Source organism: Podarcis bocagei (genome assembly GCF_964188305.1).
Source record: "Podarcis bocagei genome assembly, chromosome: Z".
NCBI lineage: Eukaryota > Metazoa > Chordata > Lepidosauria > Squamata > Lacertidae > Podarcis > Podarcis bocagei.
Window position 1 is genome coordinate 14,764,939 of NC_138140.1, and position 17,866 is coordinate 14,782,804.

Here is a 17,866-nt window from a genome sequence, read left to right on the forward strand (position 1 = left end):
GATAGACAGATAGAGATACAGTGGTACCTCGGGTTACATACGCTTCAGGTTACATATGCTTCAGGTTGCAGACTCCCCTAACCCAGAAATAGTACCTCGGGTTAAGAACTTTGCTTCAGGATGAGAACAGAAATCGTGCGGCGGCAGCAGGAGGCCCCATTAGCTGAAGTGGTGTTTCAGGTTAAGAACAGTTTCAGGTTAAGAATGGACCTCCGGAACAAATTAAGTACGTAACCAGAGGTACCACTGTATAAAAAGTAACCTTGAACTCAATCCAGACACTCACAGAGACTTGCAAAACCTGTTCCAGTGTTATCATTTGAGGCCCCGGTGCCCTTGGTAGCATGAGGCACTGGTTTACTAGCTTGAGCTGGTTTGCTTCCTGCAGCCTTTCCTAGACAGGGATGACCTGGTCACAGTGATCTATGCTCCAATAACCTCCTGGTTGGATTACTGTAATGAAATCTATGTGCGTCTGCTGTTGAAGACAAGATGGAAGGTGCAGGAAGTGCAGGATTTGATTCAACCACATGAATTCATATCACATCACTTTTGAAAAAAACAGCACTGGCTGCCTCTTCGCTTTTGATCCCAGTGCATGATGCTGTCGTTTACCTATTAACATTGCATGTATCTTGGAACCCAAATACCTGAAATAGCATATCTTCCAAATAAGCCTGCCCTGTCTTAAGATGGTCAGTTGAGTAGCCTTAAGGTGTCTTAATGTTGTCTGTTTTCTGAGTACCTTCCCTTGGGGAAGTGTGTTATGTCGCTGCAAAGGAAACAGCCGTTTTTGTGGAGGCGGCCTCAAGTTTAGCGTGTCCTCTCCAGTGAGCTACGACTGGTACCACATTGCCATCAGTTCAGTCCCAGGTTACAATATTTATTTTAAATTATTATTTTCCTAGGCATTTTAAGTTAATGTTACTTACTCTGCTTTATAGTTTTAAAAGTTTTTAGCCGCCTCTTATTTTGTTACCGTATTTTGTTTTATTTTGTTTATTACATTTATATCCCACATTTCCTCCAGCGGGCTCCTCTTCATTTTATCCCTGCAACTACCCTGTGAGGTAGGTTAAGCTGAGAGGCAATGGCTGGTCAAAGGTCACCCTGTGAGCTTCATGGCTGAATAGGGGATTTGAACTCTGGTCTCCCGTGTCTAAGACACTAACCACTACACCACACTAGATGTTTGAGTATTAACAGATGTCCTTGTTTTGCCTCATGTTATCCCCTTCCCCTACTATTTCCAACCCATCTGGTTGTGGGTTGTGTCTATTTCAATAAGATGTAAACAGATTTTGTATTGGTCATATATATGTATTGGTCATATCTATATCTAAATCCTTTTATCATATATATGTTCAAATAGCATACTTCAGGTTGCATTCAATACTAGTCCTCCTCAGACCAGACCCATTGAAATTAACAGACCTAAAATAGCCTCCTTCTGCACTGTACATTTGCATCACTATTTATACCACTTTGAACTGTCAATGGCTTTCCCTAAGGAATGCTGGGAATTGTAGTTTGTTATTAGGAGACCCCTGTTCCTTTCTCAGAGTTGCAGTTCCCAGAGTGGTTTAGCAGTCAGTCCCTCTTCTCAGGGAACTCTGGGAATTGTAGCTTTATCAGTGGAATAGGGGTGTTCTTACAACTCTCAGCACCCTTAACAAACCACAGTTTGAGGGTTCTTTGGGGAAACCATAACTTATCAAAGTGGTATCTTAATGCTTTAAATGTACTGAGCAGATGGGGTCTCCGTTAGTCATTTCCATTAATTTCAGTGAGCCTGCTTTGAGCAAGACCACAAGGAGGATACAACCCATTCCAATTACGTCATGATTTCTAGTAATACTTTGCTAGGGGTTGTGTGCTACTTGGAACAGATCTATTGAAATCAATAAGACTAAATGGGTTATGTCCATTCATTACAGTGGGTCTGCCCTGAGTAGGACCGGCATCAGATTTGCAACCCTTTGAGATCCGTAATGTGGGAGTGTGTCTGGTGAAAGGAAATGCTATTTGCTTGTATTCCCTGAAAGCTTTTTATCCAGTCATATGAAGGGCAGTCTAGGAATACTCAAAACAGGTGGGAAAGAGAGGACAGATGTGTGTGCCCTTTTCGTAGGTCACTTTCCCCCTTCTTTTCCTGCCCCATTAACCTGCCTCCCTTTGCATTTAGGACCGTTATGGCAAAGGAGTGCAGAAGTAGGATTCTGGAGTTCAGTATGGGGTGGGACCCCTGTATCTTTGATGGCCGGGTGGAAGGGAGATGGTGAGCAGAAACGCCTTCTTCTACCCACTTCCCCACCTCTCCGGAGTGAATGGGATTAACTGTTTGCCATTTCCCCCCCTCTCTCTGAAAAAAATATGATTCTAGGTAACCACATCCCACCCCTGTATCTAGATGGACACGTTTTTGCCAGCCAGCCACGTCTCGTCCCCCAGACTATACCCCAACAGCAGAGCTACCAGCAGGCAAGTCAATTGGGTCTGTGCAGATATGTTATCCAGGAATGTTGTTATTATTTTATTTATTATGACTGGGCCTGTGCATATGTATTATTAAAGGAAGTTGTTCTTATTGCTGCGTTTGTGCAAATGTGTTATCAAGGAGTGTTATTATCTTTATAATCATCACCATCTAAGGCATTGGTCTTTGACTGGTGGGTTGAGATCCACCTCTGGGCTGTTGTCCTTTCTGTGGTAGGTCATGGCAGCAGCACCACGGCTGAACAAATATATAGGGGCAGGAGATTAAGAAACAGGTCCTCAGATACATTTTTGGGTTAAAGATGGATCCTGGACCTGGAAAAGTTGATGGCTGATTCTAAGGAGTTTTAACCAATGTAGCACTGAGTTAAATCCTCTTAGCGGTATATGTGTTTCCACTGGCAAAAATGTTTTGAACCAGTGGTGGAACATTGCTGTGCAAGAGAATGCATCCAAGCAGGCTGCTGGTGACTTAGTTGCACAAAACATTGCACAGCCTGTTCCCTGGCAAGTTTCTGCTGTTGCAGCTCTTGCGTTGTATTCCTCCTCTGCTTAACATTAAAGCTCGCCCGTCCACTGGCAGACATAGAGTGTTGCATACGGCCCTGGGTTTTTACCCTGCCCTTCCTCCAAAATGAGTCCAGAACAGCAAACAGCAAGACAAGGTGCAAAAACAAAAAGGAATAAAAACATTTGACAATATTGCATGATGACAGAGCTGCCAGGCAGATTTGGGGGCTCGTCTCAAAACACTGAGATGGTGCTGGTGAACGTTGATAGCTACAGTGGCAGCCTCCCCTACCATCTGCCTAAAAGTGAAGAAATAGATATACCTCTTTTTAGACTTTTGCAGAATTCTATGTGGGATTGGCAGTGCTCGCATGTGAAAGTTGGCATTTATCAGACTTAGAGTGTTAGCTCTGCTGCATGCACATAGCTGTAGCTCATTCTTTGCCTGTTGTTGCCAAAATCAGAGAGTTTTGAGTGCTTTTGAATAATTCCAACTGCCTGCCAAGAGACTTGAAGCCATGAATTCCATCACCTGATGGGTATTTGCCAGTAAATAATAGAGAGGAGGGAACCCAAAGAGGGAGAGGGATATGAAGTCAAGAGCAGCAGGTTTTCATGGAGGCAGAAATGGTAGTCTGCGCCACAAGATGCTTCCCTTCCCTTTTGGTCCAGGAAGCTTGCCGCCTTGATTTCACCTTCTTGTTGTTTTTTCATACTCTTTGTAGGCTGCAGCTGCTCAGCAGATCCCCCTCTCTCTTCACACGTCCTTGCAAGCCCAGGCTCAACTCAGTCTGAGAGGTGGCCTTCCTGTTTCACAGTCCCAGGAGATCTATAGCTCAATCCAGCCCTTCAGGTAATGGGATCCCAAGCAAGTGCCTCCTTCCTCCCCTCTCTCCCCCCCACCCCAGTCGGCTAGGGCTCTATCGACTTCTTCAGAGAATGAAATGCTGCTTCTGGGGGGGGACGGACCCCCCACCCCGTTTCACATAAGCAAGGGAAATTAGCAGTCTTTCTGGTTTTCTTAGAAGTGGAAGCAGAATGGAAATTATATAAATGTTTGATGATTGATTGTTTGGACCCACTGAAATGAGTGGGCATAAGTCACGACTTAATTTCAGTAGGTCTACTCAATGGGTGGGACTACCATTGACTACAACACTACATCTGGGGTCCCCAGACTGGTACCCTTAAACTGCTACCTGCTTGCCCCCTCTGCTCTGATCAACCCATTTTTAAAAACAACAACATTTGTTTGGGGTTTTTTATGGGGGGGACAGGCATTCCCCGCTTTTTTGGTCTCTGTTATTTATTTTGAGTGTGTAGATAGGATGCTTGTTTATGTTGGTGGTGGTGGTTGTGTGTGTGTGTGTGTGTGTGTGTGTGTGTGTGAGAGAGAGAGAGAGAGAGAGAGAGAGAGAGAGAGAGAGAGAGAGAAAGAAGGTTCTTAGAATTACCTGTTTTCCCTTCTGTTAAATGTTGTGGTCCCCACAACAGTTTCTCAGATACACAAAAGGGCCCTGAGGCCCAAGAAGGCTGGGCAAAACACAAATGAATTTGCACAGGATACAGAATTCTCCTCTTGGCACAGGACTTTATAGAGTTGTTAAATATGCTGTGTACATAACCTGGAGCATAGAAGTTGGATATGAATAGCAGAGACCCAGAGCTGGCAGCCAACATTCCTAAATCCTACCTCAATGTCTCACTCAGACGTGGCCAAAACAGTACCACCTATGCACAAAAGGAAAGTATCAGCAAACTCAAGGCAAACACTGAGGTTTGTGCACATCTGCCTTGCATCCTTTTAGGTCTCAGGTCTACATGCATCCCAGCCTCTCCCAACCCAACACCGTGGTCCTGACTGGGGGCACTGCCCTGAAGCCTCCATATTCCGCCTTCCCAGGCATGCAGCCTTTGGAAATGGTGAAAACTCAATCCGGATCCCCTTATCAGCCAGTTAACGGGAGCCAGACCCTGGTGTATGAAGGCCAGATCAACCAGGCTCCCGGTATGGGAGCCTCACAGATGATGGAATCGCAGCTTACACAGGTCAGGGCTCTGCTGCTGTCATGAGGCTGGTGCTCAGTGTGCGTATCATTCTGTCTCTTCCCAACCCCCCCACTCCTGTGCTTGCATTGATAAGGAGTTGCTAGCTTCCTGCCTGGAAAAAATATTTGCCAAAATGTGGCTTGAGACATGCAGCTTGCCTTTGCGCATGTCTAAAAAGATAGTAGAGTAGACAGGTGCTGATATTCTTCTGTTTGCACCAGAGGGGTTTCATGGACACAGATGGTTTTCAAAAGTTGCTTAGTTTGCTGTTTTAGAACTGGCACAGAAGTATAGAGGTGGGGTTGGGGAGCATCTCCAGTTTTGTGTGTGTGTGGTTCTTTGTACATGCAGGTCCCGCTACCAGAACACTTGCTCTCTGAAATCTTAGTTATCCAGACACAAAGAATTAACACCCAAAGCTCACAACACAAATGGCTGATTTAGATAGCCAAATGGCTGGTCGGCAGCAGCCGTTTCGAGCAGAAGGGGAGGGAGATCAGACAAATCCCATTTTTGTTTGGCTTTTGCAGCAGCTTCAGGCAAAAAGTATGGAGGGAGAAAGCATGTACTAGAAAGGTTCCCATAGGAAATAATGGAAATCGATCAGCTCACCTAATGAACAATTTCCTGGGAACACATTATGTTTGGAAAGCAGGACCTGTGTGTATAATAGTAGTCTACATTCCAATCATGTGGAAGTGAGTGTGTGTCTGTGGAGGGTCCTTCCGCTACCCCCACTGCCATCCAACATAACCCCCACTGCCATCCAGCATAATCGAGGACACATTCCAGTCAAACAAAAGAACTGCAGCAACAGGACTGGTGACCTGGGAGGGAGCCAAGAGCCAGATGGGGAGGCTGCAGTTAGCCCCTGAGCCTGAGGCTTCGCCACCCCGTATAGACCTGGTTGCTTTTATCTGAACACCCCAGTTTTACCTGTGTGAGTTGTTCAGACGTCAGATTACTTCCAGCGTCTCTGAGCTATGCTTCTCTTACCTTTTAAAATTGGAATATATGAGGAGTGAATTGATCCAGCTGCAACAGCAAGCATGTTTTTAATGTGGCTCTTCAAGACGCTCGTTGCTTTCAGGAAACGAACTGTAACAGGTTTGGGAAGGCCCCTTTGAAAGGCCATCTGGCATTGAAGCACTTAAGATAATTTGGCGGAAAGTTGGTGCGCGGCTTAATCCTTTTATAGCAAACAGAAGACTTCAGGATGAGATACTCTTGTAGACACAGTTGGAGGAAACTGAGAGGCAGATGGGGAGGGGAGGTTTTATCCCTGCAGAATCCTTTCACCACTACAAAGCATCTTTTTTTCTGAAAAGTATTAAATATCAGCAAACATTACCGTTGGCTGGAGGAAGGAATTAGTGGTTGGGCATTCTGTATATGCTCTCCCCTCATTTCTTCCTCATGTGCGGCTGGGAAGGCGGATAAACCATGGTTTAATTTCACTTTCCTGGCTCATCATTGCGTATGATCTAGGAAACATGGTTTAAACCAGGGATCACCAGTGGTACTCCCATGCGCCCAGTGGCGCCCTTGAGAGCTTCCTTTGGTCCCTACAAAGCCTCTTAGCCCCCTCCCCTCTTGCTGCTCCTTTGGTCATGATGTGGTAAGAATTTACTTGTAAGCCACGTCTTAATGGTTCATGCCCAGGCGAGGGAATAACACCTTAAAGAAAAACGCAACCAAGAGAGATATACAAACTCATCATCCGGTAGGGACCCAATTTGTTAGAGGAGCTGTTGCAGTATGGCAGCCTCCAAAACCAGTAGTTCAGTGAACCACCAGTTTAGGGAACTGCCCCAGAGACACATTTTAACAATGCTTTTACAGGGTTTTTCCAAACACAATACGTTATTAGCTCATAGCACGCATACAGAAAGAGAGGCCACCTGCCAAGGGGTTAAAACTGTCTTGCTCCGTTACATTACCTTTCCTTCATGCAGACAGATAAGCTAGAAATTTAGTAGTTTGTAGGTTCACTCAGTACATAGCTCATATAAGACAGAAATACAAGAATCAAACAATTCATTGATAGTAATCTTCTATACAGAGAATAAATGCAATTGCTGTAGGAGATAGAAGGCTACTAAGTGACTACAGCAAAAAAATTGTATCAGGGATGTGGTGCTGGTGGTTGTCTTTTGCCCCGTGAAAAGTGCATAGAACAGAAGGTGGAAGTTGGAAGAACAATGTTCTTTCTCGTTTCCTCTTTCATCTCTATGTGCATTTCAAGGCTCAGGTGAATTATTTTGCCAGATTCCTTGGAAAAGTGGTGTGTGTGCGTGTGCATTCTTTGTCTGGGTGGGATGATCCAGGGGAGGGGTTGGTGAGAAGATGGGGTGGGGGGGTCCCCTAGGCACTTCTCAAAAGATAAACAGTTTTTATCTTGGGAATTAGCTATTCCCAACGCCAAACTGTTATGGTCCCTGGGAAGCAGCATTGTGGCTACTTCTCATTATTGCCTCTCAAGTAACTGTCTGCTCATTAACACGCAGCTAACAATGTCAATGCCGGGCTCCCAGCTCCCGATGGCCCGTTACGGTTCTGGCCAACAGCCCCTGATATTGCCACAGTCCATCCAGCTCCCCCAAGGCCAGAACCTGTCTGTTGGAGCTCCTCGCAGAATTCTCTCGCCTGGCTCTCAGCCGCCTGTCCTTGCTTCGAGCAGGGAGGTAAGGACCCACAGGGTGTGTATATATGTTAATTGATTTTTTTTAAAATAATAACCTATTTCTATTATTAACATACTTTTTCAAATTCACAACCTCGAGGCTACACTACTGTAATGAACCCTGCATGGAGTTGCCCTTGAACTCTTTCCAAGAAGCTTCAACCAATTCATATGGCATCTCATCTCCTGACAGATTTAGGAGTGTGGTGAGCACGTTAACAAGATCTGCAGTGGCTTCCAGTTACCTCACAGTTGTCATTTGCCAAGCAACTTGGGTTTTCTTACTTATCTCAAAGGTTGGGGGGGGGGTAGAAAGATGACTGAGAGAGACAGATGTGAAACAGGTTTTTATAAAGTCATGAATGATCTGGAGAGACTCAAATCCCACCTCTGCCACTGCAGTAGAACTCGAGGTCATCCAGAGTGAATTTGTTTGGCAGTAGATTCTGGACAGACAGTAGGAAGTACTTTGCCACACAATGTATCCCTAACATGTAGAGCTCATTCCTCCACAGTGTGGTAAGGAGATTAGACAAAGTCATGGAAGAGAATTGGTCTGTAATTGTGACTGTCGTGTCCCCTCTGCACTGTACATTTAAGGCATGTATTGTCTTTTCTTCGCTCAAAGAATCTTGGGAAGTGTAGTTTGTTAAGTGAACTGAGAGTTCTTAGAAGATCCCCAATTCCCCTCCACAAAGCTACAGTTCCTGGAGTTCCCTGCAAAGAGGAATTGACTGTTAAACCACTCTGGGAATTGTAGCTCTGAGAAGAGAATAGGAGTCTCCTAACAGCTCTCAGCACCCTTAACAAAGTACAGTGGTACCTCGGGTTACATACGCTTCAGGTTACAGACTCTGCTAACCCAGAAATAGTGCTTCAGGTTAAGAACTTTGCTTCAGGTTGAGAACAGAAATCGTGCTCCGACAGCGCAGCGGCAGCAGGAGGCCCCATTAGCTCAAGTGGTGCTTCAGGTTAAGAACAGTTTCAGGTTAAGTACGGACCTCCGGAACGAATTAAGTACTTAACCCGAGGTACCACTGTACAGCTTCCAGGATTCTTTGGTCTGTGGGGAGCCATGACTGTTGGACATGGCAGGATAACTGCTTTAAATGTATAGTGCAGCTGGGGCCTATGGTTTGGGATAATGTCTGAAACTGAGCCAGAATCTCTTTCCTATCCTCAAGATGGTGAAGTATTTTTGTGAAAAGGAAATAACCCTGCAACCTGTTCCTTTCTCCTTCCAGTCCTCGCATGTAGAAATGAAAGGATTCCACTTTGCAGACGCAAAACAGAATGCTCCCACAGCAGGGTCCATTCCATCGCCTCACACATACAGGTGAAATACAGTTTTGATTGCTGCAGGTTTATTTTTGTTGAGTGGGATGGAGAGAGAGCAGGGAAAGGGAAAGGTCCCCCCTCCCAAATTTGCATGTATAAATGCCTATGAAATTTGTTGATTTAATTCTAATCTTAAGAAACTTATATGTTAAACAAGGTTTATTTAGGGGTTCTATTCAGTGTTAGCAGGGACGCGGGTGGCGCTGTGGGCTAAAGCCTCAGCGCCTAGGGCTTGCCGATCGAAAGGTCGGCGGTTCGAATCCCCGCGGCAGGGTGCGCTCCCGCTGCTCGGTCCCAGCGCCTGCCAACCTAGCAGTTCGAAAGCACCCCCGGGTGCAAGTAGATAAATAGGTACCGCTTACCAGCGGGAAGGTAAACGGCGTTCCGTGTGCTGCGCTGGCTCGCCAGATGCAGCTTTGTCACGCTGGCCACGTGACCCGGAAGTGTCTCCGGACAGCGCTGGCCCCCGGCCAATAGATGTGAGATGGGCGCACAAACCCCAGAGTCTGTCAAGACTGGCCCGTTCGGGCAGGGGTACCTTTACCTTTTATCCAGTGTTAGTTCTACTCAGTCAATCCACTGAAATTGATGGGCATGCCTAACCTTAATTTCATTGGGTCTCCTCTGAGTTGCATTTAGTGAGATTCAGTTAGCTTAATCAGGTTTTATTTTAATGATCTCCTGAAAAGGTCCCCTGATTTTCTCATTTGCAGATTTTTAACATTTTATTATTTCTAATACAGTTGTAAAATCTGCAGAGGGGAAGTGTAACCTTAAAAAGACATCCCTGCCGTTTTTGCTTACAGAAGGGAAAGGCTGTGGGTAAATAATATTCCACCTGCTTTGCCTACAGAAGGTCCCAGATTCAATCCCCAGCATCTCCAGTGTGAAAGATTCCCCTTCTGAAACCATTTTCCCTGTCCCGCTGTCAACAATTATGATTGCTTGGCGTTTTAATTGGCCGTATAAATAGCTGTGGATATTGATAGCATTATTTGACTAAGGATCCTAGCTCAGGGGCAGAGCATCTGCTTTGTATGCAGAAGGTTCCTGGTTCAATTCCTAAAGGCATCTCCAGGTAAGGATGGCAGGTAGACAAGCTCTCTGAAAACCACTGCCTTTCAGTGTAGGTAGTATTGAGCTAGGTAGACTAGTGTTTTGACTCTGTACAAGGCAGCTTGCCTTTCCTCTAACCTGGATGGGGATGCTTCTTGCACATTTACTTTGGTAGCACAGGGAGGGAGAAACTGTGTGGTTGGACTGCAACTCCCATCAGCCCCAGCCAAGCAACACGAGAGTGGTCTCAGATGATGGAAGTTGTAGTCCAGCAACATCTGGATGGTCACAGGTTCCCCACACCTGATCTAAAAAGCTTGCTTCAAATCCATTGGGTTGGATCTATAATCCTTTGCCTGCTTGAACTTGGTTGGTTGGGGTTGATGGAGAGCTACAGGTCCCCCTACACTTGATGTAAAAGAGCCAGTCAGGCTGAGCTGGTCCTCATTTCACCATGGTTTAGTACTACATGCATGAGCGGGAATGAGCCTAAGTGAACTCAGGCTCAGTTGCTCTCTCCTCCTCCCATGTGTCCAGGAGAAAGCTTTCTGCTCTGTGTAGTTTCAGTTTCCATGAATCTTGGGTTGTACTTGCATAGAGACCACAGACTGTGATTTAAAACAACCCTGGTCAGGTTCTTAACAAGCCAGCTTCAACCCATGGTTTATGAAGCTGGTCTACTCAGTAAACCAGAATTTGGGTGGTATCTGGTGCTGGTCCTACTCAGAGTATACCTACTGAAGTTAATAAACATGACTAACTTGGGTTCATTAATTATAATGGGTCTACCATGAGTAGGGCTTAGTTGAAAGCAACCCTTGGTTTTTAAGTCACAGGGTATACTTCATACCTAACACTCAGGTTCATGCGCACCAGAGTGCTAAATCAGAGGTGGGGGCCACATTTCCTCATGGGCAGCCTTCTAGGAGCCAGATGGCAGAAGTGGGCTGGGTAAAGGAAATGACTCCATCATGGCCCATATTTTATTCTCAAAGAGATTTCAAGGCTGAACAAGGGCACTCCTCTTGGGGTCTGGGAATTCCCGCTTGCATCCAATGTTAGTCCTACTCAGAATAGACCCATTGTAATTGATGGACATGACTAATGTTACATTGATTTCAGTAGACCTGCTCTGAGTACTTACGGATTACCTTCAGGGAGCCACATACTGGTGGTAGTCAGGGCCTGAGACAAAAGGGAGTAGAGCAATGAATATAAATACTACTTTTGTAGAGTTGACTAATTTCTGCGTGCACAAACACCTCTCTGTCCTCCCATCCAAACAAGCAAAGGCACAATCTCAGTTCAAGGGACACATTCCAGCCAGGCAAAAAGACTCAAGGAGGGTGTAGGCCAAGACCACTGAGAAGGTGTGGCCTGGAGAAAGTCCTGAGAGCCAGAAAGCAAGGCCTTGGAGACTGCATTTGGCCTCTGGGTCTGAGATTCATTATCCAACCCCAAATGTCACATTTTCTAGGAATTTTACTCAGTAATGTTATGCCAACCTCTTGAGTTGATTAAGGCATTTCCGTAACTGAAGCCACATTCACAGCTTGCATATAAAGCCTTATGATACCACTTTAAACATCATGGCTTCCCCAAAAGAATTATGAGAGTTGTAGTTTGTTAAGGGTGCTGAAAGTTGTTAAGAGACCCTTAATTCTCCTCACAAAGCTATTATTCCCAAAGTGGTTTAGCACTCAATCTCTATTCCCAGGTAACTCTGAGAATTGTAGCTCTGTGAGGGCAATGAAGGGGAAGGTATCATAAAGACTATAAGCAGCTTTAATAAATAGCTCTCCTGAATCATTGGGGGAAAGCTGTGACTTGGTATCATTGCACTTTAAATGTACGGTGTGGATGTGAGACACAGAGCCTCCTTCCTTGCCTCTTTTGGGCTGTTTAGTTTATCTGTGTTTCATTCCTGCACTTCGTTTGTCTGTGGGATGCGTTACATAAAATTAAGGGTCTTGACTCTCTGAGGCACTGGATTTGCGCAGTTCCGGCAGCCGGCATTTGATTTGATTTTTGTTTTGTTTTGTGGTGGAATTTTGACATTTCAGCAGAGAAAGGATCGTTGGTGAGCATTGTGCTGGACATGTCGGGGCTCCAGAAGTGTGGGGAGGTAGGTAAAATGAAACAGGACTCGTGGTGGGGGGAACATGCCCCTGACTCCTGGCAAACACTTGAACATCTGTGAGGTGGATAAAAAAAAAAATTGTGGAGTCCACAGGCAACCCTCTTTTAATTGTGACTGCCCCCTCCGGGGCCTGCCTGCTGAGCTCATTCTTGATTTTTGAGGTGGTGATTCCCCCTGTCTTTGCTTGCTCTGTCTTAACCTTTGTGTGTGTGTGTATGTGTCTGTCTGTGTGCGTGTGTGTGTTTTCTTTTCGCCCCCTGCAGGCCTAATTCTGCCAGCCCCAGTGGGAAGCCCTCTGGACCGGCCGTCAATATGAACTCTGTGCAGGGGCATTACATCCAGCAGGTAAGGATAAAGGCAAAAGCTCCCTTGTATGTATGTAGTCCTCACAAAAATGGCTGCCGCAGTGGCTGCCACCTTCCTCTCCACAATGGCCGTCAGGCCAAGGGGTGAGCAGGGACCAATGAGGTGAGGGCAGGTGGGACGTGAGGCAAGCAGCAGAAAACTGGTGGCTTGAGATTGGCTCTCTGCTGTCACCTGGTTTTCTGGGCCAAGAGGATTCTGGGAAAGGCCTACTCTTGCCTCTTTTCACCTGGAACGTGGATGAGGCTTGGGTCACATCCAAAGCATATACATTTAAAGCAAATGACTTCCCCAGATGAATCCTGGGAGCTATTGTTTGTTAAGGGTGCTGGGAATTGTAACTTTATAGAGTGTAAACTGCCATTACCAGGATTGTGGGGAGGAAGCTATGTTCTTTCAATGTGTGTCATATGTATGTTGTGGATATGACTTTCACAGGGTTCCTGATCGAAGGCCTGCAACACCTCAAAACCCTTCTGCTGCAGATGTTATTCTGGGTCCCGTAGCATACCAGAACTTCATTCCACCCCTGAAGCTGCCAGTTTAGGGGCTACCAGCAGCCATAGTTTCCACCTGCTATTCTTGCACGTGCTGTGGGGGCACTTTCTATCAGTGGGTTCCCCCACTTGGCAGCAGGGCTCCCCACTCCTGGCAGAGACACCTCCACTCCCATCTGTCCACTGAGGGCCAGTGTGATGTGGCGGTTAGAGTGTTGGGCTAGGAGTTGGGAGACCAGAGTTCAAATCCCTGCCTCAAGCAAGAAGCTCACTGGGTAGCCTTGGGTCATTCACTGCCTGTCAACCTAATCTACCCTCCCAGGCTGTGGGGGGTGGGAATTAAATGAGGAAGGGGAGAACCATATAACTACCTTGAACTTGGAGGAAAAATAGAGATATACATGAAATTGTTATTAGTAGTAATAATACCCTTTTGAAGGTTAGGAGCACTCTGCCCCAAATAATGAATGTACATATAAACAAATAATTCTGTGAGTGGGCATTTCCATGCTGGCCACGGAGAATAAAGCAGTTCTTTGCTAGAAGGTGTACATTATTGTTGTTTTAATAATTAGCTTGCATTTCCATGCTAGCCACAGAGAAGGGGGTTTCTCCCCCTTTGCAGCTCTCAGGCTACTAGCCTCTTAGTATTAAAAAAAATTAAAAAATGCCAGACTGACTTGCAAGGCTGATTTAATCCGCATCACTATATTCTAAGCAAATATTTTCACTGCAGGGGATTGGAGGGTCTCAGTGCACTGAGTGTGCTTGCAGGTCAAGCATGATCTCTCAGGTGCCCAATTACTTCCTTTGTTTTCATATTCTGCCTCTCTCTCTCCTTCATATATCCCAGCAGGCAAAACAGCGACTGGACGAAAGCAAAGGCAGCCTTGGAGTGGTGAAACTTCCAGAGCCCCCTTCTGCCAGTCTGATTAAACCGGTGCGCACGGGAGCCATCAAGCCTCAGGCGGTCAAAGTGGAGGAGAGCAAGGCCTAAGCAACTATGCCACCAACCCACCCTCTTCCCCAGCCCCAGGATGCCAGTCAGCTTTGTTATACTCCACACACACCATAGAAAGAGAGAGTGAGAAGGCTCTGCAAATCACTCCACATTTTCCACCCTGGCCACCGGCTGTGCTGAGACTTCTTGCCACCCTCCCCGGCTTTACTGCAACTTATCTGTCAGCTGCCTGAAGCGTTGGTCTCGTCAGAGTCCTCCTCCCAACAAAGCAGTTCTTTGAGCCGTGGATTTTGATGTGGACCTGCTTGCTTTCAAATGACAACAACAAAAGGCAACCATTCCTGCTGTACCGCTGCTGCTGTCCCCCCTCCCCGAAAATGACTTGACTCTGGTGGCTCTGGTGGCTTTTGTTCTTTCCTTTTCCTTGCTCCCACTTGCAAATAGCAGTGACCGCTTTTGGGGGGATGGAGCCCACCCTTCTCCTCTTTGTGTCAGCTGAGCGGTAACGAGATCAGGAGTGTGCTGGATTTTATTTTATTTTTTAATAACAAAAAAAAAAAAAACAGGCCTCCAAGGTTTTTAAAGCAAAACAGGATGCTGTGTCTTTGTTTTTATAGCAGGATGTTTCTAAGTTCACTTGCATTCCCTTCTCTTCTTGTCTTCTACTCTTTGCCTTCTGAAAAATGACACCCCCCCTCCCCCAAATCTAAATCATGTACCTGGGTGCTCCCACTTTGGGCAGAGGGGATGTATGGAAAACAGATCCTGTGTGATATGTTGAGCTTTCTACACTCCTTTTAAATTGAGGCTGTGTCAATGCTTAGCCCTTATTTGTTTATTTCATAAAATTGATATACAGCTTGCGGTTTGAATCCCCGTGACGGGGTGAGCTCCCGTTGCTCGGTCCCTGCTCCTGCCAACCTAGCAGTTTGAAAGCACCTCAAAGTGGAAGTAGATAAATAGGAACCGCTCCGGCGGGAAGGTAAATGGCGTTTCCATGCGCTGCTCTGGTTCGCCAGAAGCGGCTTAGTCATGCTGGCCACATGACCCAGAAGCTTCCTCGGCCAATAAAGCTGGCTCCCTCAGCCAGTAAAGCAAGATGAGCGCTGCAACCCCAGAGTCGGTCATGACTGGACCTAAGGGTCAGGGGTCCCTTTACCTTTACCTTTAAATACCGCTTGATTGTAGAAAATCCTCAAAGCGGTTTACAAAAGGTGGAAAAAAACACAATAAAATTGAGGCAAAATTACAACCTATTTTAACCCTAGGTTAAAATGCTCAAACATATTAAAATTACCTCAACTTTCTAAGCATCAGGGTAGGCTTGTCTAAACACGAATGTTTTTAGCAGGTGCCAAAAAGAGTACAATGAAGGCGCCTGCTTGATCTCAATGGGCAGGGATTAGCCCTTGGCTCTTTAAAATCCTTTCAAGTAAAATATAGGATAAATCATGTGTGGGGAACACTTTTGGCCTTGTTGTTGAATGACGGTTCCCATAACCATTCCTAGCCATTGGCCATGCTTTCTGGGGTTGATGGGAGTTGTCGGTCAGCAACATATCGAAGGCCACAGGTTCCCCACACTTGGGATAGGTAAAGGCATTTGATGGCTTAGGACATGCTTCATTTCCTCCCCCTTCCCTTGAGTTCCATTTGTTAAACTAGAAGCAGAACTTGCTTTAAAAGTAAAAACCATTATGAAAGGCATTTATAGTAGGTCCAGTAGCTGCTCCAGTTGTTGTCTCTTCTCCAGCCTGCCCCTTGCAGTATGAAAAGAACAAGAAAACCAGCATTGCTCTCATTTCAGAAATGCCAGCACGTTTGTTCCATGAGATCTACCCCGATCTGGCCATCATCTGTGTGGAGTTGGGGTGTTTTTGTTTATATTTAAAAACAAAAATTCTGGAAGCAGTTAGATTTGCAGCAGGGGGGTCTCCTCAAGATTCTACACAAGGAAGTTCTTGCCTTGCTGGGATCTGAGTTAGTTGAGAGTCATTGGGTTGATTCCAGTGTCAACAGTTTTCAGTTAGACCTCGTGAAATTGATGGACTTGACTAACTTAGGCACGCTAATTTCAGTAGGTCTGTTCTGATTAGAACTTCGTTCAGTGCCACCCAGTGGACTTCTTTTGGTAGCTGAGATGCATGCCCACTACTGAAGCAAAATGGTAGAAGCCTCCTTCTGCACAACACACAACAGCAGATCAAAGGCTTGATTCCTTGTGAATGAAAGAAAACGCTGTGTGTGGGAGAATTTTATTTCCTTCCTCCTTCCTTCTCCCCTTTCATATCCACACAAACACACACCCTTTTGCAAATAATTACTTTTAGAGCACTTGGGTGACTCTAGTATCTACCAAACGTAACCTCTTCATAACTTGCAGAGCGGCCATGCTCTGAAAAGGCAGGATTATACTGGATTCCATTTTCATGTCTGGTTTTGTGTTTTTAAAAGATGCTAGAGGTCTCAAGTGGACTAATTGCTTCCACTTATTTCCTGTTTAGATTTGTCTTGTTAAAAACACTAGAGTGGAGAAGGAAAATTTTCTCTTTCTTTTGTAGACAGTAACTTGAAAAATTGTCCTAACAGCCTTTTTCTGCTGGTGGTTGTTCTGCTGGTGGTTCCAAAGACAAATGTTTTGAACAAAGAATGTATTTAAGAAGGATTTGCGAGAGGTGGTGGGTAGAGGTTTAGCAAGATTTGGAACACCCTCCTGGATTTCTTTTTTTAAAAGAGTTTTTAATTTCTTAAGCTTGGTAAAAACCGTGACATTTATAGGACAGCTTTAGTCCTGACTTCTAGGCTTGTTTTAACTCAGCCATGGCAATGTTTCCTCTTCACCGTTTTGTGTGTGTCTGCGTGTTTGTTTTCCTTCATAGAAAACCGTGGAAGGGGCTTGAGATAGATGGTGCTTTTAAATAAATTTATAAAATTGCCATTCCTGGGGAGCAAGAGGGTTATTTCTTGGGTTTCTAGTTTTGATGGCAGAGCTGCCCCCAATGTTTCTAGCATCTTAGAGTGATTTGAAGTTTAGTAATATTGGAGTTGCAGAAGTTCTTTCCTCACCCCCTGAATCTCACCCTGTCCCCACCCCACCTTTTCAAAGACAGTGACGTTAATATTTCCCAAATAATCTTGCTCTTTTTCTTCTTCTGCATGATGCCTCTGCTACTTTGAAATATCATGAGCAATTATAAAAATGCTTTCTTGGATTTTTTAGGGGTGGGTGGGTGGGCTGTGACTGATTTTAAATTTCAACAAACTCAAATCCTGCTCTCACCAGCATATTGCTTTGCACCTTTAACGCTCTTGTGATGCCCTTTTAATTTTATTTTAAAGAAGACACAAACCTTGTTTTTTCTTTTGTATATGACTTTCAGATGGTCCTTCTGCAAATCGCAAGGCCGAGGGGGAGGGTGGCATTGGTGGAGCTTGAGTTTATTGCTAGATGCAAAATATCACAGAAACTCCTGGTGTAAATTTAATCAGAAATACAGTACTTACTATTGGGTGGGGGAAGTCACCCTCTTTTAACAAGACAAAACACTAGAATTTATTTATACGTATTTGATGTTGTAGGTCTAGGTGAAAAAAGAAGTAAATGTTTCACTGCTCTATTTATATATTATGTCTGAATTTACTCTGTGAAGGAGAGGCCAAGAAGCAACCTCTTACTTTTCATTGCCTCTTTTTGGGGACAGGCAAGTTTAATTTGCATTATTACTGTTACCTGCAGCTCACAGGACTTGTTTTTCACATGGAAAGCTGTCCCC

General features: G+C 45.3%; 1 protein-coding gene across 13 annotated transcripts in view; it reads left to right on the forward strand.

Annotated features, from left to right (window-relative positions):
• The window catches only part of PRRC2B (proline rich coiled-coil 2B), a gene marked incomplete at its 3' end in the record, with an annotated part of 69,453 nt that extends 51,737 nt beyond the window's left edge, over positions 1 to 17,716 (forward strand). For 3 of the 13 annotated variants that reach the window (XM_081180064.1, XM_081180056.1, XM_081180061.1), the window contains exons 26-33: positions 2,186 to 2,278; positions 2,384 to 2,481; positions 3,732 to 3,859; positions 4,815 to 5,055; positions 7,563 to 7,754; positions 8,983 to 9,074; positions 12,536 to 12,617; positions 13,986 to 17,716. In XM_081180064.1, coding sequence (XP_081036190.1) covers positions 2,186 to 2,278; positions 2,384 to 2,481; positions 3,732 to 3,859; positions 4,815 to 5,055; positions 7,563 to 7,754; positions 8,983 to 9,074; positions 12,536 to 12,617; positions 13,986 to 14,129 — 1,070 coding nt within the window. Of the gene's footprint in view, positions 1 to 2,185; positions 2,279 to 2,383; positions 2,482 to 3,731; positions 3,860 to 4,814; positions 5,056 to 7,562; positions 7,755 to 8,982; positions 9,079 to 12,195; positions 12,258 to 12,535; positions 12,618 to 13,985 lie in introns of those variants that run through there. The other 10 variants (XM_081180065.1, XM_081180060.1, XM_081180067.1 and 7 more) reach the window with 9 other exon arrangements.
• Positions 17,717 to 17,866: the final 150 nt, after the last annotated feature.